This window comes from Pristis pectinata, chromosome 3 (genome assembly GCF_009764475.1).
Source record: "Pristis pectinata isolate sPriPec2 chromosome 3, sPriPec2.1.pri, whole genome shotgun sequence".
NCBI lineage: Eukaryota > Metazoa > Chordata > Chondrichthyes > Rhinopristiformes > Pristidae > Pristis > Pristis pectinata.
In genome coordinates this window covers 116417505-116442762 of record NC_067407.1, presented here as the reverse complement: position 1 = coordinate 116442762, position 25258 = coordinate 116417505, and the positions used below count along the sequence as shown (strand labels likewise).

General features: G+C 40.2%; 1 protein-coding gene across 1 annotated transcript in view; it reads left to right on the top strand.

Moving 5' to 3' along the window:
- Positions 1–25258, top strand: part of thada (THADA armadillo repeat containing) — a 299794-nt gene that overhangs the window by 222593 nt on the left and 51943 nt on the right. The window contains 4 exon segments of the mRNA XM_052011253.1: positions 5655–6085; positions 6429–6553; positions 19504–19576; positions 19669–19825. Coding sequence (XP_051867213.1) covers positions 5655–6085; positions 6429–6553; positions 19504–19576; positions 19669–19825 — 786 coding nt within the window.

Genomic DNA, 25258 nt, shown 5'->3' with positions numbered 1-25258 from the left:
ATCAGTCCATCATAATTTTGTTGATTGTTCCTGGGATGTGGACAATATTGGCCACCTAGTGCCTAATGGCTGCCACTAGTGACCTGAAAAGTTGCTCTTGGGCCTGCACCTCACAACAGCACACCTCTTATATTGGTGGTAATTCTGCAATCATGTGAGAGATATCAGAAAATACAATAATGTTGGATGAACAGCCATAAATATGCCACTTGAGCAGATGTGTAACTTGGAGAGGAACTGGGCAAAATGGTGTTCCTATATCAGTGTTGCTCTGGTCAAGGTCCTGCGGAAGGAACAAGCTATCACTTGTGGATATTTGCTGCGGTGCAACCTGTGGGTTCCACAGGTCATGACCATGCTCCGTTGGTAGTGCAGTGAGTGGGTATGGGTTCAGATCAAACAGTCTCCTGACAGTGAAATTGGAGTGCATTAACGAGTTTGGGATTAACACCACATGATATTGGGAAACCCTATCAGCCTTTGATACTGCAGACTGTTCTACAATTTGCCAATTTTGAATCACAAACAAATAATGTGGCTATAAAAGCAAGTCAGAGGCTGGGTGTTCTGTGGTGTAACTCATCTGGTGACACCACAAAGCCTTTCTACCATCTACGAGGCACAGGACAGGAACATGATGGAATACTCTCCACTTGTCTGGATGTGTGTAGCTCCAGCACTCCAGGAACTCGAGAGCATCCAGGACAAAGCAGCCCATTTGATTGGCTCCCCATCCATTATCTTAGACATCTATCCCCCTCCACAGCGGCTGCAGTGTGTATCATCTACAAAATGCACTGCAGTTACTCATCTAGGCTTCTCTGAAAGCACCTCTCAAATCTGTGACCTTTGTCACCAAGGACGAGAGCAACAAGCATATGTGAACACCACCAGTTGCAGATTCCCCTCTGAGTCATGCACCATCCTGATTTGGAAATGTCTTGTTGACCTTTCATGATCACTGTGTCTGAATCATGGAACTACCTCCTTAATTGTCTTATGGGGAGTTACCTCCACCAGAAGGGCTGCAACACTTGAGGAAGGGGTTGCACTATCACCTTCTCAAGGACAGTTGTGAAATGGCAATAAATGCTAGCCTTGCTAGCAGCACCTACATCCTGAAAAATAACAGAAAAAAAAAGTATGTCCCTTTGCGGTATATATTCCTTGCTGTTTTCTTTTTGATATTTTCAGTTCTCAACCACCTGCCGTTTACTCACCTTTTAAGGTGAATTTTTTAACGGTTTCTTTTCATTTTTCTTTCGGTCTGTTTTCTCACAGTCTGCCTTTCGAGGACTTTGTTTCACATTTCTTTTCTGTTTCTGTCATTATGAAATCTCATCTCAATTTGCATTTGTCTGCTGTATTTTTCTGTATGTCAGTGTTTATTCTGTGATCTTGTCTTTCTTGTTCACCTTCTTTTCCAGTTCAGCAGTCATGCAGGCAATGCCTGAATCAACAGTTGAACAACACATTGTTGACCTTAAGAATAAACCAGGACAGCAAACCACCATAACAGACTTAAGTTATATAGTGCTTTTTGAAAGACTCTTGTTTGCTGCACCTGTGTGTTGCTAGGTGATTTAGTAAGTGTTTACATAAGGATTCCCAATTTCAAACTCATATTACTTAAGCAGAATTGAAAGCTTTGTTACACGGATTAGCGTATGTCTATCATTGCTATAACATGGAAATCTGCAGACTGAGAATGTTGTGGATTACAAATATCTTTGTAATATGAATCACAATCAAATTCAGAGAAGTCCCACCGTGAAAATGAATTAATTCCCCAGTCAATATCTATAAAAGCATCTGGGATGTAATGGTTAGTGAATGTTTCTCAGGAGCTTGTTGAGCCTCTGCTTTATGTGCTGTTGATAAATGATGCAAGGGAAAGGAATACTTGGGATCTTAATAAATCGTCTGAAAATTTACCTGCCTTGTTTCTTAAGGTAATGCAGATTGAAAATGTTCAAAAGGATGGAGACAAAATGTGAATTTCTCTGTGTGCCCTTAAATGTGCATAGGTGATGTCAGTTCCCTACATTTTGCCTCAGTGGCCACTTATTATGAGTAAATCTGGAAAATGATTGTACTCCTGGTGTTCATTTTCAGCATCCATCACAGTCAAAGTGAGGCAAAAATACTTTCCAGACAGGATTCACTTAATGTATGCTAGCAAGAATAATCCTGGATAATTTTCTTTCTCTTGCATCCTATGAAGAGCTTTTGAGTGTTCTGAGGTCATAAATGGCATTATATAATTTGAAGTCTGCTTATTCTTCTCTACCGAGGTACACAATCTCTTCACTGCCAAGTGTTCCAAGTCTCCTCCATTCATTAAGCTGTAATCTGGAAGCTCATTTTCATGTCAATATGGGAATACGTTTTTGGAAGACTACTGAGCACCCCTCTTGCATTCGCACATATCATGAAGAAAAGTTTATTTGAGCAGAGTATTGTAAATCTTTGGATTTTCTCTATCCTAGAGGATTATAGATGTTCAATTGTCAGGTATATTTAAGGTTGTGATTAACAGACTTCTGGACTGTAAGGATATGTGAATTGGGAGACACAGGCACTAAGTGCAGGCTCATCCAGGATCCTATAAAATGGCAGAGCAGTTTACTGAGCCTAGTGGCCTACCTCTCTCTCTGTTTTTTTTGTTTTCTCGTTTTCTTGTCCATTCAAGTGTGAATAATCCCAATTACTTATTGCCAAAAATCCCCTCTGGCACTGAAAATTAAGTTTTTCCATTGTTCACATGCATTTCAACAGATTTTAATTTTTGTCAGAAGATTTCAAAATTATTTTGTTTTCCTTTTATCCCTCTCTTTCACCTAATCGTGTCTTTACTTTCCTCTCTTCATTTTGCTTCTGCACATGATCTGGCAATGAATTAGCAATTTAAATTTACACTTTCTGCTTTAGACTCTGTGTCTCAGCAAGGATTCTTCGTTCTGATTGGTTACCCTTGTTTACCCAATTCATACAGGCCTCAGATCCCCGTAGAGAGAGTGTTGAGCATTTGGGTTTTTAACTCCAGAGCTCCATAGACAGCATGTGGATGAACGATTACTACTGTTTGTTCATCACTGCTCTGACCCAAAATCTTACATGTACTTAAATGCATACATAAATATAAATCAAGATAAAACTGCACTCTATACTAAAACTGAAATATGCCCTGCCTTCTTTCCAAGCTAAGAAATTTTCTGTTTTTGACATTCCTGCACAGACAAAAATAACTTCTTGATTTGTTGTGCGGCACATATTGGAAAAACAACACATTTACATTATCTTAAACTTTGATTATCAAACCCATTGACACTTCTACATTCATGTTGCAAATTAAAGGACACATGGTTCATCATTACCTGTCTGACTACAAATTTTAGCCCTGCTGATCTCAGGAAGCAGCCTGAAAATTCATGTCACATTGGAAAGGAGTCATGTGTGTTACTATGGCTGAGAATAACTTACTTATATACAAGAACACAAGAAAATAGGAACAGGAGTAGACCACCAGGCCCCTCTAACCTGCCCTGTCATTGATATGACCATTGCTGATCTACCCCAGGCCTCAACTCCTCTTCTGTGCCAGTTCCACACAGCTCTCATTTCTCCGATCATTCAAAAATTTATCTAACTCCTTTTAAAGCACCTCCAGCTTCCACAACCCTCCAAGATGGAAAATTCCAGAGATTCATGACCCATTTCAAGAAGAAATTCTCATGTATCTGTTTTAAGTGACTGCGCTAATATGTTATAACTGTGCCCTCTCTCCCCCTAGTGAAAACAGCTCAACATCTACCTTATTGTGCCCTCTTAGGATCTTGTATATTTCATTCTTCTTAAATGGGAGTAGCTTGCACTGGGTTGGAAAACTTCTGTAAGGGTATGAGTTTGTGGTGTTTTCAATTATCCAGAAACTCATGAATTCAGCAGTAGACCCAGTTTTTTTCAGAACTACAATTTTAACTTGAGGTGGCTATAATGGAACGAATTGGACATCAGGGAAAATTGTTAAAGTCATCAACATACTGAGCTAATGTCAACAGAATGAGGTTCCAGTGATTTTTAAATCCAAAACCTCAAACGCTTATCCCAGGAAGGGTTATCAACAGTGTATGGTACATGCTGTATCTGAAGGAAAAGTTGCCCTGTATGACATTGATAATGGACTCCAACAACTTATGGGAGATGAACCAACAATCCGCAGGACAGCCACTACTCCTTAAAAGGTTTCAGTGGTGACATCATCATGTCCACCTCTGCATTTGGGAGGAGCACAGTGGTGGCTGCGGCATAAGAGCCAAGGTAAGGATTCATCATCCCTTGCTATCTGACTCCCTTGATCCCTGACTCAAGCCTGGTTCTCCGCTCCCATTCAGTGGTGGGTCCAGGACCCACCATATGCCAGGGCTGAGCGCTAGCACTAGGATCTGCCACCAGAGACCAGACTGGGGCTGGGCTGGGCAGGTCTCCCATTGGCACGAACAGTAACTTAAAAGAACTCTTTTATTGAGCTATTATAGGTGCTATGGACTATAAGATTCTTTGAATTGCCATCCTTACCCCAGCTGCTCTCCTTGTTTTTACTCTTGTTAGAGACGGGCAGGTGTCCGTGAACAGTTAAAGCTGTTGCTGTGGAGGCAGTGGTTTTCGAGGGTGGACAGAGAAGAGTTGTGTCCAGTTTCCTGACTTAGGGGAGTGGGAAATGATTGCCTTCTGAGATTCTAGCTTTTTAGAAAAAAAAGCACTCAGTTTTTATGTTTTTTTTCTCTGAATAGCCTGGAATGTTGCCTTTGGAGTTTAATGGTCAGGTTTCAAGAATGGGTAACTGGCACATTCCTGTATTATATTTTCTTTTCCTCCTTCACTAAATATCATTTCATACCATGTCCACAGTTAGAGGAAATAGTTTGGCCCATTGACTCTTTGCTGCTCCTGGGATCTCCTGTTATTCAGTGGAATTTGTTGTGGTCCCACACAAACATAATTAACTAACTAAGCAGTTTTCTAAAGCAGTCTTGTCAAACCACTACAAAGGGTAACGAAGGAGTAATTCAATGAGGAGAGTGACCACTACTTTTCTGGGGAAACTGGTGGTGGATGACAATGCAAGGTTTACCGGAAGTGTCCATCCCATAATTAAATTAAGAAAACAATTGTTTAAATTGAACTCTTTGTGTTCTTTCTGATCTTGGCAACATACTGGTAGACCAGCCACACTGCTTCCCATTGGTGTACCAAGTAACAATGATACTCAGCCTTTGATGTCATTGGAACAAGAATGAGTGATGAAGTAAGGACCCCCCATGTTCTCAGACATGTAACCTTCCTGCCTACTCAGCAGAGCAGAATAAAATTATAGACACAAGTTCTCACAGAATGGGCAAAATTAAAATCACACTTATTTCAATCTTCATTGCAAAATGCATTGGTTGAGGTTCTCTACATGGTGTCACTGCTTATGGGAAGTGACTTGGAAGTGGAATCTTTTTCCAAGAAATTTGTCACAAATATAGTATCTTTGAATGTTGCTTTAAATTTACCTTTCAAAATGTTATGAAAAGTTTTAAGCCGATAATGTATAGCAAATTGCTTCCTGTTTAGCAATGCACCCCTAACTAATAAATGCTTTCTTTCAGACCTAGAGATTCTAAACTTCTGGCAGGCTGCCCACCACATTATACTGGAGTCAGAACTATTTACAGAGAGCCAGAAGTTTTCACCAGCACCTGGACTAATTCAGTGGCAAAAGAGCATCACTAAGTTAACGTTGTCTGTAGTGGCAAAATTGGTTTCTCTACGACCAATGTCACAGTCAGGAGATGCCACCAACAAATTGGCTTCTGTATCTGCTGAAGTTCAGCCCAGTCTACACCTTCCTCGTCTTCTGCAATCAGAATTTCTTGAAGCACGTTTGCTGACCCTGGAGACATTGTTGTTATGGCTGGAAGACACAGATTTCCTCCAGCCCAGAGAAACAAATGGGAATGTACTGTTCCTGTTATCAGGAATTAAGGACACTCTGAAAAAGCTAGCAGTGCAAGAAAAACACCCAGAATATCTTGCCAAGGTGAGGGATTATCTTGATAGAGTAACATGCAATATCACTGAGAATTAAGAAGTAAGTATCTCAAATATGACTTCCTTAAAACTATTGCTTATTTATTTTGAAGCCTTGCAAACAAAATGAGACAGTAGCCACCCTATTAGTTTTATATAATAAAATAGGTTATGAAAGAACCAGTCTTGGTGAAAGCACTCTCATTGACTATTCAAATGGATCACTTTACTAAACCAATAGAGCTAAGAGCACAATCTAAACGTGTTCAAATGACTGACGTTGGCATCTACTTGAAACCTAACACAGCCTATGTGTATAGTTTTATAACTAACTGCTATGTCAAATATTCTAGGTGCTGAAAATATTGTGCCATTTGGATATAGAGGGACTGTTTCCTTGGACAGTGAATACTTCAGTGATGAGTGAAGCCAAATTTCTCAGGTGGATCTTGTCAATAGCAGAGACCACAAAAAGCAGGTACTCCTCCAATACTTTATAGAGATTTAACTTGAGCAAACATGTATGAGTCTTAAGGTAATTAGTATATGCATAGTTGTTGAAATTTTGGTTATTTAGTTTTTGAAACCTGAACAGTCTGCCTAGAATCATGAACTGCAATTTAATGAAAGTATTTACCATGACCCTATCATTGTGTTTGTTGTGTGCTCAAGGACTTCTTCAAAAATGTGGAGTGTTTTAGGAAGGTAGGTGTGGCACAAAGCCTGAATAAGATGTTGTTTTCAGCAGTCCTCACTTTTCTTTGCAATACCAAATACCATAGTAAATTTCAGACCTTGAGTTTTATCACAGATATATTTTTGTACTGGAAAGTAACTAAGGCCAGACATGGGACTATCTGCCAATTCTGTGCAAGTTAACCTCACACTTGGTTGTTACATTAAATATGTTCAAATGTCACCATTACTGAATATGTTCTTTCTCTTTTTCTTCCAACTTATTATTGTAAATAAATGCAGAGTTCTTGTGAAAGTTTCAAACCCCAGTGTGGACAGAGCAACCAAATCCTGGCTGTGTCTTTACAGCAGTAGTGCCACAAATCCTTCCTGCAAATTGCACCTATCAATCAGTCCAAATTGCAGGTGCACAAATGGATAAGAAACAGCAGAAAACTTTGGAAGTTCAGTAACCTGATAGATAAATATTTCTTGGAAAAATCCATTAAATGACAGCCGTGGGGAAGACTCTCAGCATTTGCCCCAATTAGTTGGAGATGCGGGAATGTAATATTACTCCACCCTCCCTAACCACCCCCCCCACTCTTTCCCCCTATATACACACACATATTTTCTGTCCCCCTCTTTTGCCTAAATCTACAGGTGCCAAAGTTAACTGAAAGAATATTACAAATGGGTCATTGTTGTCACCATTACATCACAGCGCAAATGAGGTCGTGATCATTTGTTGGCATTATCAGAATGAGAATAAGTTGAGTCAACAAGTTTGTGACTAATCTACATGCTGTTAAGTCCATCCACCAGCCTTGGCACCATATTCCTTCATAATCTTGACTGGTAAAAGTCTTTCCATAGAAGGTTTAAAATTATTGAGCTAATATCTGCTATTTATAGGAGAAAGTTGCACACCTACCACCTTGTGAAGAAAGGTTCTCTTCTAAATGGCCCCTTGCTCTGACTTCATAAAATGTGCAACACCAAGCATAACCACCTTCATTTACCTATCTGCTTGTTCTTCTTGGAAAAAGTGAACATCGTTATCATATCCATCTTGTACCGTCTGGGAGATGGCACACCATATACCCTTTTTCACCCACTCTTCCTTGCAAGAGAATGTGGCCACCCTATATATTGTGTTCCCTCCTATATATTGGGCTTCCCCTTTTCCTATCTTCAGTCCTGAAGAAGGGTCCTGACCCCCAAACGTTGACCGCCTGCTTTTCTCCACTGATGCTGCCTGGCCTGCTGAGTTCCTACAGCATCATCGTGTTTTTCATCTAGATTCCAGCATCTGCAGTCCTTTATTTCTCTAAATAAGCTAATGACACCTAATTACACAAATCCCTTCTGCCTGCACATGGAACACACCCCTCCATTCTCTGCATATTCATGTGCCTATCTAAGAGCTTTTTAAACCCCTCTATTGTACCTGCCTCCAGCACCACCCTTGGCAGCGCATTCCAGGCACCCACCACTCTGTGTAAAAAAAACTTTCCCCACGCATTTCCTTTGAACTTCCTCCCTCTCACATTAAATGCATACCCTCTGGTACTAGAAATTTCGACCCTGAGGAAAAGATACTGGCTGTCTACTCTATCTATGCTTCTTGTTTTATAAAAAAGCAAAAGAAAGTCTTAAAAGAGCACTCCTCACATCCTTTGGTAATCCCAGTATGCTTCACAGCCAGTGAAGTACTGTTGAAATATAGCAGGAAATGTTACTGGAGGATGTATGTGCACAGCAAATGTCCATGAAGAGAAACATGAAAATGTCCAGAAAATCTTTTTTTCCCACAGTGCTGATTTTGATGTGGGTATTGAAGAAAATGCTCTTCTTCAAGATACTGCCATGTGATCTTTACAGCTGCCTGAGGTCCCTAGGTTTCACATCTCATCCAAAAAAACAGTGCAGCACTCCCTTGCACCCCCTTAGTACTGCACTGATGTGTGAGCTGAAATTTGTGGCTTCACATCTCTGGAATGGTACTTGAATCGACAATCTTCTGACTCAGACTTGAGGGTACTATCAACTAAACCACAGCTGAAGGAACATTTTGCTAGCTAAATTGCAAAGTTATGGAGCTGAAGAAGTTCAAAAGAAATTTTTGAAATGTTTGTTTGTTGCTTTTGTCATTTTCAATGTGTGCAAGTGTGATGGAAAAAAAGAATAAGGACTTAAAAAGGAGAAAGTACAAGTGGAGAGGCCAAGAGCAGAAGACAGATCGTATCAGGCATCAACCCAACTCTCCTGTTAACAGGAGTAGCATGTGATTTGGGACTAGCTTCAATGGGCATTTGGTCAGCGTTGGGCTGAAGGGCCTGTTTCCATGCTATTTGACTCTCTTGCTTGAGATAGAATCATAGAATAATACAGCATGGAAACAGGCTATTTGATATATGAATTTGATGCATTGTCATTCAAGGTCATCCCTTATGTTAATGAAATTGGCCTTATCTCAATCTAACACTTTAATTACTGGTCCATCTGTATCCCTTTCCATAGCCATTAAAATATGGTTATGGTCATCCCTATGCAATGGAGATGAGGGAAAACCGCGGAGATGGAGAAAAGAAAGAGGGGAAATTGCAGGTGGGTTGGGTTAAATCACACAGTGGTGTGATGCTCTGACTTTTGTCAGTGAGTACTATCTGCAAAAGAATAGCACATGGAAATCAGTGTGATAAAAAATTGATGATTCGGTAGGGGCTCTTTAAATCGCGTATTGTTTCAGACTTGTAGTTTCACTCACTTCTGTGAGTGAAAATGAAAGTTGTAGACCAAGACTAGTTGATTCAATTATGGCCAGTGAGTAAGAAACGGTGCTACACAAGTTGATGGCAGCATCATGTGTGTGTGCAAAGTTAGATGGGGAAATGATACCCATGCTACAGTGAATCACAACAGGAAGTATCCAGAACAATACCCGATGGCTCAGACTTTTGCTGGAAATGAGCACACTCTTATGCATGATTTATTCTTAAAAATTGGGTGCAAATGGGTTTTCTAATCCAGATTATTAACTAAAACATTTTTATTTAAAGAGGAACAAAGGTCTTTCAGTTTTGAATTGAATGCAGAGTGAAGCTGCCTCCAAACAGGTTTCTTTAGCTTGCAGCCCAAGTTATGTAGCATCCACTGATGATAAGTATTTCCCTGAGTTGTCAACTGTGATTTGGTGTTAGTATTTTTGCCCCTGAATTGGAGTGAGTTAAACTGAGGCTCATTTTCTCTCTTAGGTGACATAGCTTTGAAGAAGAACAGCAAGCTCCCTTGTTGTTTTAGTGAAAATTTATCCCTCAACCAATATCACTGAACAGATTATCTAGTCATTATCGCATTGCTGTGTTGCAAATTGGTTGCTGCACATGCTGAACCCAACATGATGGTGATGACTAAGTTCTTCTGTCCTCACTTAAGAAAGAAGAATGTAATACAAAGTCATTGTGTGGAATGAAGAAACATACATTTTTTTAATGTACAGGTGTAACTGGGCGGCGCGGGCTCATTGGGCCGGAAGGGCCTGGTTGCTGTGCTACATAGATAAAGTTTTAAAGTAAAGTTTTAAGTTTTAATTAATGTATGTGTAAGGAATAGAGAGCAGAGTATATATCCTTAAATTCTCACAAAATTTGTTCTCCAAATTGCTAGTAAAAGCATTTCATGTCAAGGCACATTATCATCTTCTCAAGTCACTCATTCTGCACTACAGCTTTTATGTGGATATAAATTAAAAAGCTGCAAATGCTGGAAATCTGAAATAAAAAACAGAAAATACTGGAAACATTTCACTGATCCGGCAGCAAATGAGGAACGAGAAATATTTTGGGTAGAAGACACTTCATCAGAACCAAGAAAGTGAGGAAACAAGTTATCTTTAAATTGCAGAGTAGCAGGAGGAAAGATTGATGGGACAAAGGGAGTGTCTCTGATAGTGTGATGCCGGGGTTACCCTGGAGATCCAGATCTTTACTGAGATACCTGGCTAATAAATTAACGAGCAGTTAGAAAGAGGGAAAACAAACAAAGGGACACGTAAAGCTGCAATACGTAAATCAGAGCTGTTGCTGAAACCTCCAACAAAAGGAGAATGTTGGATATGCCCAGCAGTGCCTGTGGAGAGATGAAAACTGAATTGATATTACAGATGATAACCTCATGGCAGAACTTGCCAGTTCCAAAACAAACAGAAAAGCAAGTTATCTGAACTTGATCCATTCCACATTGAGTTTTTGAACAGAATTTTCACAATGCAAATTAATTTAATGAAAAACTATTGCAGTCAGTAGCAAGAGGAGGCTTTCTCAACAGCATACAAATTCAACACATGAGTTCTAACACATAAAAGAATGGAATGTTGACCTAATCATGAGGAAAAAGTTAGAACTTGATGTGGCTTTAATTATATAACATGGTACTGAAAAATAACATACCACACAGATCATGAGGATAGGTTATGTAGCAAAGGTTGCAACTTAAAGTCATTGTCCAACCGCTCCAACATGAATCAAGCTATGGCACTGCTCTGAAGAAGATTATTATGATTGAAAATGAAAAAAGTGAACTACTAAGTAAATATCATCCACTGAGTTCTCATACTCTGCTTCCAACTGCAAACCCAGAAATTAGTTGAGAAGATAGCACTTAGCTGACCTCACTTAGCGATCAAATGGCAGAGTATCTTGATTGAAGTAATAGGAATTGGTACAATATTTATTCCTGGATATTCAAAGCTGCCATTACCAAGCAAGAACTACAGTTTGATTACAATATGGAGTTGGAGAACAGTTGACAGGGTATGGGTAAATTTCATACTGATATTTCAGGTTTCTCTCAACAACAATGACTCATGTGAATACATACAGTGGACACACGTTGCATGTGTGAGAAATAACACCCCTTCAGAATGAATCTCTCAAAAGTCCCTAACAGCCCACCCTCCCACTATTTTGCAATTCATCAGTGCATTTACTGCCCTCATGGGTATTTGTAATAAACGTATCCAGATTTTGCAACTATTGCAACTACCCCAAGAATACCACAAGAAACAATTTTGGATGGTTTAAAGTTGCAGTTACCCATGGGAAAATATAACGTGCAAATTAACTGTTAAACTGGTTCATAGACTATATGGCATCTTTAAAAGAATTGAATTCTCTTTTTTGATGAAAACTATGAAGTGAAATAGATTGAAATTCAAAATTTTGCATGCACCAAAATACTATTTATTCGATCAAGATCACCTTATTTGTATTCATCCAGTATCATCAATATAGTTTGACAATAAGACAAAAATTGTCAAACTTCTCATGAATAATCTATTCCTGTTTGTGTTTTTCTAATTAATCTTTAATCCATTTATTTAAGGTGAATTAATAGCAGAGTAAAAATAATTTAAATGTAATGCAGTACAAAAATGGGAAGCATTTGTTTCTGAAGTTCCTGTGATTGCAATTTCCAAACCTCTTTTTTTACTCCACTTATAGTTTGGCAAAGTTTCTTGTTTGGACATGGAGTTTTGCCCTAGAAATTCTATCAATTAGTGTAACATTTTACATGCCATGTTGATAGAATTTTGTTAAAAGTTGCTTTGTGTGCTGGTAAACCAATTCCAGATTTTCAAACCATTTGCAAGATGTTTAAAAGGCTTGTTTGACATCACCTACATTAAATTCTACTCTGCATATAACACAGGCCTAAAGCACTGGACCAGGCCATATCTGAAGGTGAGTGATCTGCTGAACATTGTTTAAAGTGCCTGACTCTATCTGGGCCATTGGGGGATTGTGGCATCAGTCTTCCTCTAAGCAGGTAAATTTCCACTGTACCAGCTGCTCCCACTCCTACTATCATTGGCCTCAACCAACCCAGTGCCATCTCTATGCCTTCCCAACATCGCTTCACAATAGTGCTTATCTCCTCAGCTCCCTCCTCCTATCTTAGAACAGCACAGGGACAGGCTCTTCAGCCCACGATGTTGTGCAAAACTAATTAAACTAGTAATTAATGCCTGACTAAACTAGTTCCTTCTGCCTACACAATGTCCTTATTTCTCCATTCATCTTGTCTTATCTTATTGTCTGCACATTCATGTGCCTATCTAAGGGCCTCTTAAACGCCTCTATCGAAGTTGCCTCCACTACTACCCCTGGTAGTGCATTCCAGGCACCCAGCACTCTCTGTGTAAAAAAAAATTGCTCTGCACATCTCCTTTGAGTTTGCCCCCTCTTGCCTTAAATGCATGCCCTCTAGTATTAGACATTTCTATCCTGGGAAAATGTTACCGGCTGTCTATCTATGCCTCTCATAATCTTACAAAATTCTATCAGGTCTCCCCACAGCCTTCACCGCTCTAGAGAAACAACTCAGGTTTGTACAACCCCTCCTTATAGGACATGTAATCTTCTTAACTCTAACCCACTGAATTGTCTCTCCCCTGCCCCTTAATTCCACCCTCCCTGTGATCATCTCCACTTAACCTACCCCACTCACCTACACAATTCCTCCTTGTACTCCATGTTCAGAAATTGTGTGAGGTTGTGGAAGGAAGGCTTTCACGTGTGTGTGCACGCGCCACATGCATGAGTGTGTGGAATTGAAGCCTGAGGGCTGCACTTGAAACCATCACAAGCCCCTTCCTGTGCATTACTGCTTTCACGTAAATTTTTAACGTACAGAAGAATTTCTTGGCCATTGGATTTTGCTGATAAACCCTGTTTAATCAAGTATATTCATTTTTGTCTGGATGAATCTTTTTTACAGCTGGAAATCTGAATGAATGGTTGATTGATGAGTGCCCCCGCAGATACTCGCAATACGTACATATGTGCGGGATCTTAATTTGTGCTCCCTTTTCATTGCTACTGCTTCGGCTTACTTGTGTAAAATGTTGCCCTCTTGGATCATTATATTTCAGTGTGATGTCCCCAGCTGTTAACCAACCAGTAAATACAATCAAAGTTTAGAGCCTGTAATAGTAGTGCCCCTTGTGTATGCGCTCATAATGAACCGTTTGACACAGGAACTTGATGCATTGCCACATGTGTGCAAAAATTTGAAATCCCAAGGAGTGAATGGAAGTATTTTATAGATATATTGTATGTTTATTGAGTTTCCATGAAGACTTGGATTTTCATACTTAAATAACAGTGGGAGAGGTTTCTTGGTCTCACATTTTGGCCAAGTCTGTCTACCCCACACATGGAAACTACAGGAACCAAGGCAAATTAGAGCAATATGCCTGAAATGGTTCTTTTTATTAAATTACCTTCTTGCATCACTAACCATTACTTATCAGTGCAGATTTTTCACGAGAACAAAATTGATGTTTCCATTTATTTTCATCAGTTAATTGTCCTTAATTCAAAAATAAAAATATTTGTTTTGATTACGACTAATAAGGGTACAGACGTGTCCAAAAATGCTGCCAGTAAACTTCACAATATCTTTTGATTTCTAGTATATGAAAACCAAAAATTTACTATTCACGATAGATCTTTTGAAATAATTTATGGTATTTTTAAAGAAGGTCTGTTTAATTCAAAATTTAACAAGTTGTTGAACAAACTAAAAGACTGAGATCTGAAGGAGTTGTGTTAACTAACACTTCTGATGTCAAGGTGCCTTTTCTATTCACCGTGAAATGGCAGAGGAGAAGTAGAAAAAGTTTTCAGTATTTTTTTCCATTGAAGTTTTCAAAAAGAAGCAATAAATCCATCACAGATTCTTCACCTCAATTCCTTGACTGGATTCCTTGTATAGTTGTTTTCCATCAAAGTGGGAGGGGAATCGGGGAAGTTGATGAACATTTGAAGTAAATAAGTGAGGGAATGGATCTGGTGGGAATGTTCTGAGACTCAGCATGGACACCCAGTAGGTCAAATAGCTTCCTTCTGTGTTGTAGGAAACTATGAGTTGGTCATTCTCAGGAATAGAATTTAATTTCTTGGTTTGAAATAGGCTTTGGATAATGTTACTTTTGTCAAATTACAACTCCATCTCCAATGTAGAATCAGAGAACTTTAACATTATACAAACATTGTGTGTGTGTGTGTGTGTGTGTGTGTGTGTGTGTGTGTGAATCAATACCAGCTCTCCTTATGAAAGGGAAAGTCAGGTTAAAAATATTGAATTGTAAAGAGAAGTCCTGGTGAATCTTATCAGTTGAGTCATCTCACACTCTCTTATATCTTGGAAGGATGTGAAGTGAAGGTAACATTTGGTGCCACAGACAATTGTTAGGACACCCACATGTCTAAGCCACAATAAAACAATCAGTGAGATACTCTAGGACTTATGTATGTATGCTTGGGAAGGATTTCTTTTCCCAAGTCTGACCTAGATGGGACCTGTTTTGTGTACATCTTTCTGTAATTTGATAACTGAGGGCGAATGAATTGACATGGGGGGTTTAACAGCCCCTACCATGGCCTTTTATTACACCATCACAGAAAGAAGCACCAAGAAAAAGTTTGTCAAAGTCAGAGGAGGTGTTAGCTAAAGAGATCCACTGAAACTGACAACTTCGATATGTTAACATGTATAATGTTTGATGTTGTTACTAAGTGCTTGATCAATTTTGCTAAAGTTATTGAAACTGGGTGATGCGACATCAAGCCTTTGTCTTGTTTCACAAAGTGCAAAGTCCCACACCAGTGGCAGTCTTATGAATTTCCAGGCTGATTTCTGGGTGCCCTTTACAGTGAAGTGCCTGCATTATATTAATCATTGCATTGTTTGAAATCCAACTTCAGAATTGACATAAAAGGATGGGACACCAGTCCAACACTGGTTAATCTAGAACCTCATGGGACAAAATTTTATTTCTTCTGTTGGAAAAAAATATTGTACATATGCATAAGTTGCCTTTGAAAGGTTTCAGGTTACACTTTAGAGATGTAGTTTGGCCTCGGGACAAACTGAAGTAATAACATACAGTATACCTTCTGAAGTTGAGTTTAGGAGAGTGTGGCAGCCTTTTTTCCTGATGGTTTATACCTTGGTGGGCCACTCCATTGTTGAACATCTTCTGATGTGACTTGGGACACCCCCCCCCCCCCCCCAACCTCATGTGGTAGTCTTGACTGCACTTGCAAATGAAAACTGGGCAGTGGGTGAAAGATTTGCTGACCTGTTTTCTTGGGGTCTCATCTCAGCCATCTGAGCTTTCAGTTTTTCTGTGGCATTTTGATGCCCATCTGAACAATCAGCCTCCAGGGGTCTAAGCTGTCAGTGGCTCTCTCCCAGTTTTCTGTGTCAATGCCTGCCAACTTTATATCTTGCTTAACATGTCCTTGTGGCAGAGGTGTGGACATCCAACAGGTTATAACCTCAAAGATTGTTCACTGTAGAGAATGTACTTGGGAATGTGACCATCATCCATCCAATGAATGTGGCTAAATGAATCAAAAGTTGTTGGCTTAGTAATGAATAGCATGTTCCTGGACCTCTCGGTTATGATGGTATCCTGCTAGGAGATGCCTAGACCTAAATAATATCTGGATTTCTCTTCATTATATCTTTCTTCTATATCTTCAGACATATGTAATGTTACCATTCCTCACCTTAACAGGAAACAACGTGACTGCATAAAAAATGACTGTGAATCTTTTGGTTTGAGTTGTAACTCCAGTGTAAAGAAAATTAATTTATGATCAATATAAAGCTTCATATTCCAACACAAGAACATCAAATATAGGAAATGGTATGTGCCATATTCAATTCTGCTCTCCCATTGTATGAAATTATGAACAATCTTTTACCCAGAGAGTGGTTGGTGCATGGAATGCGCTGCCTGGGGTGGTGATGGAGGCAGGTACGTTGGTCAAATTTAAGAGATTGTTAGATAAGCATATGGAGGAATTTAAAATAGGGGGATATGTGGGAGGAAGGGGTTAAATAGCCTTAGGTGTGGTTTAAAGGTCGGCACAACGTGGTGGGCCAAAGGGCCTGTATTGTGCTGTACTGTTCTATGGTATTTTGTGCCTCAAGTTTACTTTCTCATGCTTTTTCTATATCCTATGATTCCCCAGCATCCAGAATCCACACCATTGTAAGGTAGAAAATTCCACAGATTTATTCCCCTGTGTAAAGAAATTTCTCCTCAGTCTTAAATGGCCAACCCTTTTATCCCAAGACTGCCCTTCCCCAACAACTAGAGTAATTAATCTCTTGTCACTTACTCTGCTAATGCCTCTTTTCTGTCACCCTGTCAATCTCTCTTAACCAGTCATTCTCTCATGTTAAAATACTTCATGTGAAATGGCTTTATTGAAGTTGTTTATTTGGCTTGCAGACTAAAATTGCATTATGAATGACTCACATTCTTAAAATAGCGAATCCACCATATGCGATGTTTTTCTCAATGTGTAGACCTGCAATTCATGCTGTTGTGCATTTATTTAATTTATTGGATTTATTAAACCGTGACAAAGAATAGTATTATTTTCGGAAACTCAGGACATCCCAGTGTTATTTACTGCCAGTGAAATACTTTTGAAATACATGTACAGTTACAGTGTAGAAACTCGGCAGATCATTTGGACCAAGGTACCACAAGCTGTTACAACCTGATAACCTCTTTGGGACATAGGTCAGGTGCAAAATGTTGAGCAGGACAAGAGGAAAACTATCCTTCCTTTCTTCAAATAGTGCTAAGGATCTTTTCTGTCCTGAAAGAGTGGACAGGGCCATGGTTTAAGGTCTCATTCAAAAGATACCAAGGGATCTTTTTCTGCCCATGTGAGAAAACAAGCATGATTTTGGTTTAGTGTCTCATTCCATAAGACAATACCCCTGACAGAGCAGCTTTCTCTCAAGGCTCCTTTGAAACCTCACCATTGATGTTGTGCTTGCATCTCTAGAGTGGGATTTGAATCTGAAACCCACTGAGAATTATAAAATAAACAGTTGAAAGTTCAACTGGACTTTACTTGAATGACACCGCATGCTAATATAATTGCGATCTTACACAGAATCATCTGGTTTCATTTTCTGTCTAGTTGATGATGGGGTATTATACAATCACTTTAATGATTCCTTTACATTTTAAAGCTTGTAATTTTCTGAGCTTCCTAGTGTGCTGTTGAATAACATATTGTAAATTGGCTGTTTAGGTTGACTGGTTAATTAATAGGGTTTGTCATTCAAGAAGCTGCTGCCTTCACATTCAGATGTTAAATGTTGTTGTTACTTTCCTGGTTTCTAGTTACATGCTGTCCTAGTGCAGAGGTGAGCTTGCTTAAAACTTGACAAAGGTTGCTTTTCACTGTGCTTTTCTTATAAATTGCTTTTTCTGGATCTGGGCATCTCTGACAAGCGTTTATTGTCCATCCCTAAATGCCCTTGAACCTAGTGGCTTGCTAACAATTGCACAGGACATTTAATGGTTGATGGGGTTGTTTAGAAAGCGTACGATGTGTTGGCCTTCATTAGTCAGGGTATTGAGTTCAAGAGCCATGAGGTAATGTTGCAGCACTATAGAACTCTGGTTAGACCACACTCGGAGTATTGTGTTCAGTTCTAGTCGCCTCATTATAGGAAGGATGTGGAAGCTTTAGAGAGGGTGCAGAGGAGATTTACCAGGATGCTGCCTGGATTGGAGAGCATGTCTTATGAGGATAGGTTGAGCGAGCTGGGGCTTTTCTCTTTGGAGAGAAGGAGGATGAGAGGTGACTTGATAGAGGTGTACAAGATGATAAGAGGCATAGATCGAGTGGACAGTCAGTGACTTTTTCCCAGGGTGACAATGGCTAACATGAGGGGGCATACTTTTAAGGTGATTGGAAGAAGATATAGGGGGATGTCAGGGGTAAGTTATTTACACAGAGAGTGGTGGGTGCGTGGAACGCACTGCTGGCAGAGGTTGTGGGGGCAGATACATTAGGGACATTTAAGAGACTCTTAGATAGTCCTCCATTTCTCTATCATTCATGTGTCTATGTGGGAGGGAAGGGTTAGACAGATCTTAGAACAGGATAAAATATCGGCACAACATTGTGGGCTGAAGGGCCTGTACTGTGCTGTAATGTTCTATGTAAGGCTAGCTGTTGTATTTCTAAATTTCAGATTATTAAGTGAATTTAAATTCCATGTGGGATTTGAACTCAGATTACTGGATTATTTCATCCTGGCCTCTGCATTGTTAGTCTGGTAACATAACCATTGCACCCAGTTTCAATGTCATCCACCTGTTCCCTCAGGTGGATTTAAAGGAGGTCAAGATAGCTGGTTTCACCTGGAGACAAAACTCTATGAGTAGTAATGACATGTGACAGCAGGAAATTAACTTTTCATACCTAATGTTTTCTGCTGAATTAAGGTTAATCACTCTGAACTGCCAGTCATTAAATTATCCAATGAGTTCAAACAGGCAAGGTCCAAAATTTGATGCATGTTAGAAATTTGGATGCGGACATTTTGTTCCCTTGAAGGACAGTAGCATGTATGAAGAGTGGAACCAGGGCATGCACCCCACTCCTAATAATCATCTAAAAAATTGAACAGGAGATTGTCCGTAGAATGTGCATTCATGCCCTGCCAGAAGTGAGGAAATTTAAGTAATTGTAGGTGCTCTTGTTGAAGACCAAGTATGTTTGAGGATGCTTAATGGTTTGCCTTGGAAATTGGCAGTCGATAATGATTTTGTTGAATTTAAACTAAATATATATTGTCATTTTACCTGTTGTTTTGAATCCTAGCTGTACATTAACTGTTTTTTTTCTTATGTGATTTTAGTGTCGAGCTGCAAAGTGTAACACTTAATCTGGCTTCAAAATTAGCAACCCATCTTGTGCAAAAGGAGCAGGAGGTAATGAAAGCCAACTAATCATTTATGGTAAATCGATATGTCTTCTGAGAGTAGTTTCTATAACTTTCTCATATATGGCTCTTTCTCAACAGAAATCCTTGGATTCCATAAGTGAAGAGCTCAGACAGTGGGTTCATTTAGTTGAACAGAGTTGTGGAGTGGAGCAGCAGACAGAAATCCGATTGACAGCTGCAAAAGTCCTCATTGATGCTGCCCCATCTTTCCTTGCCAATAAACAACTTTATTTAGGTGGGTAAATACTTTAGACGAGGAAGAAAAAGTAGGCAGGAAATGTATTTGCTGCTGCTCTGTGAATAGATGTTTGGATCCATCTACATTGCGAGGTGATTTGTTTATATTCTTCCCCCAAGAGATATCTGTCAATATATTGTACAGTAATTTGTGCATGCTTTTTACATTGCTTGCATTTATAATGTTGTCCTGAGGCAGTTTTAAAATTAACATGACTCATTGAACTATTACCTCATTCAATATAATGCTGTTTCACACCTAATCATCTAGAAAGTCATTGAACACCCAATAAATTCTTGTTTTACATATTACTTAAGGATAATTAAATTCCCCAGTTTGACTAGTCTGAATTGGTCCAAAATAAATTGGGTCATGAAGTATAATTTTATTTCATTGATTATAAATTTTGTCAATTTCTTGATTTTCCTAAGGAAACAAAATGTGATCCAGATCCACTTTCCTGTAAAGATTCTGTTCAGATACACATATATTGGACCTAAAACTTTGTAGACTGTAGAATATTTTAATCCAATTCCCCTGTATACAGCAGGAAATAAAATACAGGTTGATAACCAGAGATACCAGTTGGTTGCCATACAACACCTTGACAGAAAAGGTCACAAGATCACAAGACAAGGGAGCAGAAGTAGGCCATTCGGCCCATCGAATCTGCTCCAAAGAAATGGGGAAAAAGAAAAAAGAAATGAGAAATGGGGGGGGGGGAAGCCTGCTCCATGAGCAAAAAGAACTATTCTAACCCCAATTTCTGGCCTTTTCCCCATATCCCTTGATACCTGGACTAATTAGATATCTATCTATCTCCTCCTTAAACGCCTCCAATGACCTGGCCTCCACTGCCGTACGTGGCAAAGAATTCCATAAATTCACTACTCCCTGGCTAAAGAAATTTCTTCTCACCTCTGTTTTAAACCTGTACCCTCTGATTCTAAGATTGTGCCTTCTGGTCCTGGACTCACCTACCAAGGGAAACAGCTTGGCCACATCTACTCTGTCCAGTCCTTTCAACATTTTAAATGTTTCTATGAGGTACCCCTCATTCTTCTGTACTCCAGTGAGTACAGTCCAAGAGCCGACAAACACTCATCATATGTAAGCACTTTCATTCCGGGAATCATCCTCGTAAATCTCCTCTAAACCCTCTCCAACATCAGCACATCCTTCCTAAGATGTGGGGCCCAAAACTGTACACAGTATTCCAAATGAGGCCTCACTAGTACCCCGTAGAGCCTCATCAACACTTCCTTACTTTTATACACTATACCTCTCGAAATGAATGCCAACATAGTATTTGCTTTCCTTACCACCGATCCAACCTGGTGGTTAACCTTTAGGGTATCCTGCACGAGTACCCCCAAGTCCCTTTGTACTTCTGTACTTTGAATTTTCTCCCCTTCTAGATAATAATCTGCCCGTTTATTTCTGTTTCCAAAGTGTACAACTGCACATTTCTCAACATTGTCCATTCTCCTAAGCTATCTAGGTCTCTCTGCAACCTTCCTGTCTCCTCAATACTCCCTACTCCTCCACCTATCGTGGTGTCATCCGCAAACTTAGCCACAAAACCATTTACTCCATCATCCAAATTATTAATGTACAAGTACAAGGTAAAAAGAAGTGGCCCCAACACCGTCCCCTGTGGAACACCACTAGTAACCGGTAGCCAGCCAGAACAGGATCCTTTTATTCCCACCCTTTGCTTTCTGCCAGCCAGCCAATGCTCCACCCATTCTGTTATCCTACCTGTAATTCCATGACCTCTCATCTTATTAATCAGTCTCTTGTGCGGCACCTTGTCGAAGGCCTTTTGAAAGTCTAAATACACAACATCCACAACCTCTCCCCTATCCACACTACCTGAGATTTCCTCAAAAAACTCCAATAGGTTGGTCAGGCAGGATCTTCCCTTCATGAAACCATGTTGGCTTGGACCTATCTTGCCTTGAACCTCTAGGTATTCCATAACCTCATCCTTGAGGATCGATTCTAATAACTTTCCCACCACCGATATCAGACTAATAGGTCTGTAATTTCCTTTATGCTGCTTCCCACCTTTCTTATACAGCGGAACTACATTTGTGACCCTCCAGTCCTCCGGAACCGTGCCGGAGTCTATCAATTCCTGGAAAATTATCATCAGTGCCTCCGCTATCTCTAAAGCCACCTCCTTCAGTAGCCGGGGATGCACCTCATCCGGTCCGGGAGACTTATCGGTCTTTAGTCCATTTAGCTTTCCTAGCACCTTCTCTCTAGTAACCCTAACTGAACTCAGTTCCATTCTTTGAGACCCCTGACTATCCGGTATATTGCTGATGTCCTCCACAGTGTAGACCGATGCAAAATACTCATTTATTTCCTCTGCCATCTCTTTATCATCCATTATAATCTCTCCCACCCCGTTATCGATTGGTCCTATTATCAACCCGTGTCTCTCTTTTACTCCTTATATATTCAAAAAAACTCTTAGTATCCTTTCGAATATTATCTGCCAACTTCCTTTCATAATTCATCTTTTCTTTCCTAATGACCTTAGTTTCTTTCTGCAGGTTTTTAAAAGTTTCCCAGTCTTCTGTTTTCCCACTAATTTTTGCTTCCTTATATGCCGTCCCTTTTGCTTTTATTTTAGCCTTCACCTCTCTCGTTATCTACATTTGTGCCTTTTTTCCATTCAAAACCTTTTTTCTTGGAATATATCTATCCTGCATTTTCCTTATTTCTTGTAGAAATTCCACCCATTTCTGCTCCGCCGTCCCTCCAGCTAGCTTACTCTTCCAATCAATTTGGGCCAACTCTTCTCTCATACCATTGTAATTTCCTTTGTTCCACTGAAATATCGACACACCAGTCATCAGCTTGTCCTTCTCAAATTTGAAACTGAACTCAATCATATTGTGATCACTAGTTCCTAATGGTTCCTTTGCCTTTAGTTCCCTAATCACCTCCGGTTCGTTACACAGCACCCAATCCAAAACAGCCAATCCCCTGGTGGGCTCGTCAACAAGTTGCTCCAAAAAGCCATCCCGTAGACATTCCATAAACTCACTCTCCTGAGATCTACTGCCTTGCTGGATTTCCCAGTCCACCTTCATGTTAAAATCCCCCATAATTATCTTAACGTTGTCACTCTGACACGCTTTTTCTATTTCTAACTGCAACTTACAGTCCACTTCCTGACCGCTATTAGGGGGCCTATATATAATTGCTACTATTGTCCTTTTACCCTTGCTATTTCTTAGCTCCACCCATAAGGATTCCACCTCTTCTGACCCAATGTCCTTCCTTTCTATTGATTTTATATCATTACTAACCATCATGGCCACACCACCCCCTCTGCCTACCTGCCTATCCTTCCTATACACTATGTACCCCCGGTCATTTAGTTCCCAATCACATCCATCATACAGCCATGACTCGGTGATTGCCACAATGAGACCCTGAAAAGTGTGAATTGCTTCCCATATTGAGAGTCACCTCTCAGTGAAGGCAGACATTGATGGTAAAATTCATCATCAGCACCAGTGCACCAACACAGCTTTTTAGTCATCTGAGGAAAACTGTGTGTTTGAAGATCAAGACCTCAAACCCACCACAAAGCTCATGGTCTACCAGGCAGCAGTGATCCATGCCCTTCTGAAACATGGACTGGTTATAACAAGCACCTCTCAGCACTGGGGAGATACCACCAGCATTACCCCCTTCAAATCCCCTGGCAAGCTAAGAGTACTGATGTCATTGCCCCGAACACACCCAATCAGACACTGGCTGTCATCAAGATAGTACAATTTTATAAAAATGGCCTCAAACGCACATTCAGCTCCACTGATTTCATAAGCAAAGTGTCTAGCATCCCTGGCATCAAGTCCCTGATTATACTCAGTCAATTATCAGCAAGCCAGCTGTGCACATGCCCAACAGTGGACTCCTGAAACAGTGGTTCTACTCCACGTTCAGTCACAGTAAGAGACAAGAGGTTACCAAGTGTTCAGAGGAAGCAATTTAAGAATATATTTAAAGCCTCATTGAAAAAATGTAACATGTCCACTGACTCATGACAATCCCTGGCCCAAAATGGAGAAGGAGCATTTAGAATGGCATTGAGAATCTCAGTTCATTGTGTGGAAAACAGTGTAAATGGTGGAAGAACTGCACCTCCTGCCCCAGCTGTGGAAAAGTCTTTGATTCCCTCATTGGGTTCATCAACCACCTCACATCCCACAGAAGATAAGATAAGATATCTTTATTAGTCACATGTACATCGAAACACACAGTGAAATGCATCTTTTTTGCGTAGAGTGTTCTGGGGGCAGCCCGCAAGTGTCGCCACGCTTCCGCCGCCAACATAGCATGCCCACAACTTCCTAACCCGTATGTCTTTGGAATGTGGGAGGAAACTGGAGCATCCGGAGGAAACCCACACAGACACACGGGGAGAACGTACAAACTCCTTACAGACAGTGGCCGGAATTGAACCTGAGTCACTGGCGCTGTAATAGCGTTACACTAACCACTACACTACCGTGCCTGCCCTGAACTGGAGTGGAAGAAGGTTATCCTCAAACCTGAAGGCCTGTATAAGAGAGTTGGTGTGCAGGATGTACACATTCATTGTGCCCTCAAAGTTTGTAACCCATCCCTCCCAGTGTAGTGGAAACAGAGGAGCCAGAGGTCACAACTGTAACAATTATTAGACTCTTTGCTTCTGCAATTAGTCATGCCCAGTGCATGTCTGAGGCCATTTTCATATTGAGAACAGTCAAAAACTAACTGGCTGTGTTCAAGGAAATATGGTCTACTTTACCGCCTAATTAGTAGTTCTAAAGAATTCAAAGGGTCCATTTGATTTAAAACATAGCTGATTTTGGAGAAACTCCAGACTCCCTGGCTGTACCCCAAGACTTTTGCAAGTCCCACCTGGCTCCTTGCTTGTCCAGTCACCAGTCATCTCCCATGTCTGATCTTTTCATTTCTTCTGACTGCTGCTCGGTTCCCTCTCCCAACCACTTCCTCCACTTTCCACTTTCCCACCTTTTCCTTATCCTGTCACCCTCTCAATTGCTATTGGCTGCTCTCCCAGAGAGCCTTTCTGAGCTCCACTGCTGGCAGTGTAGTGGCTCAAGATTGAAATCCTCTTCACTGGTCAGCTGCCTAGTGACCGGCAAAAGAAAGTTAGGCCAGAGTAAGATCATTTCCAAGCTAAGTATTTAAACATTGATTAGGTTTGGATACCTCTTACAATAAAACATCCTACTGACTTTCACCACCGAACTAAGATTCATCTGAGATACTAGAGGACCAGAGAAGATCTGAATGTGTACACCTTGACCAGATGACGTTGAGTTGGGGTAGACAAAGCATGTTGTTTTATCTGTAGACCAAAAATTTCCTTTTTGAAGTATTCTCTACATTTGGAAC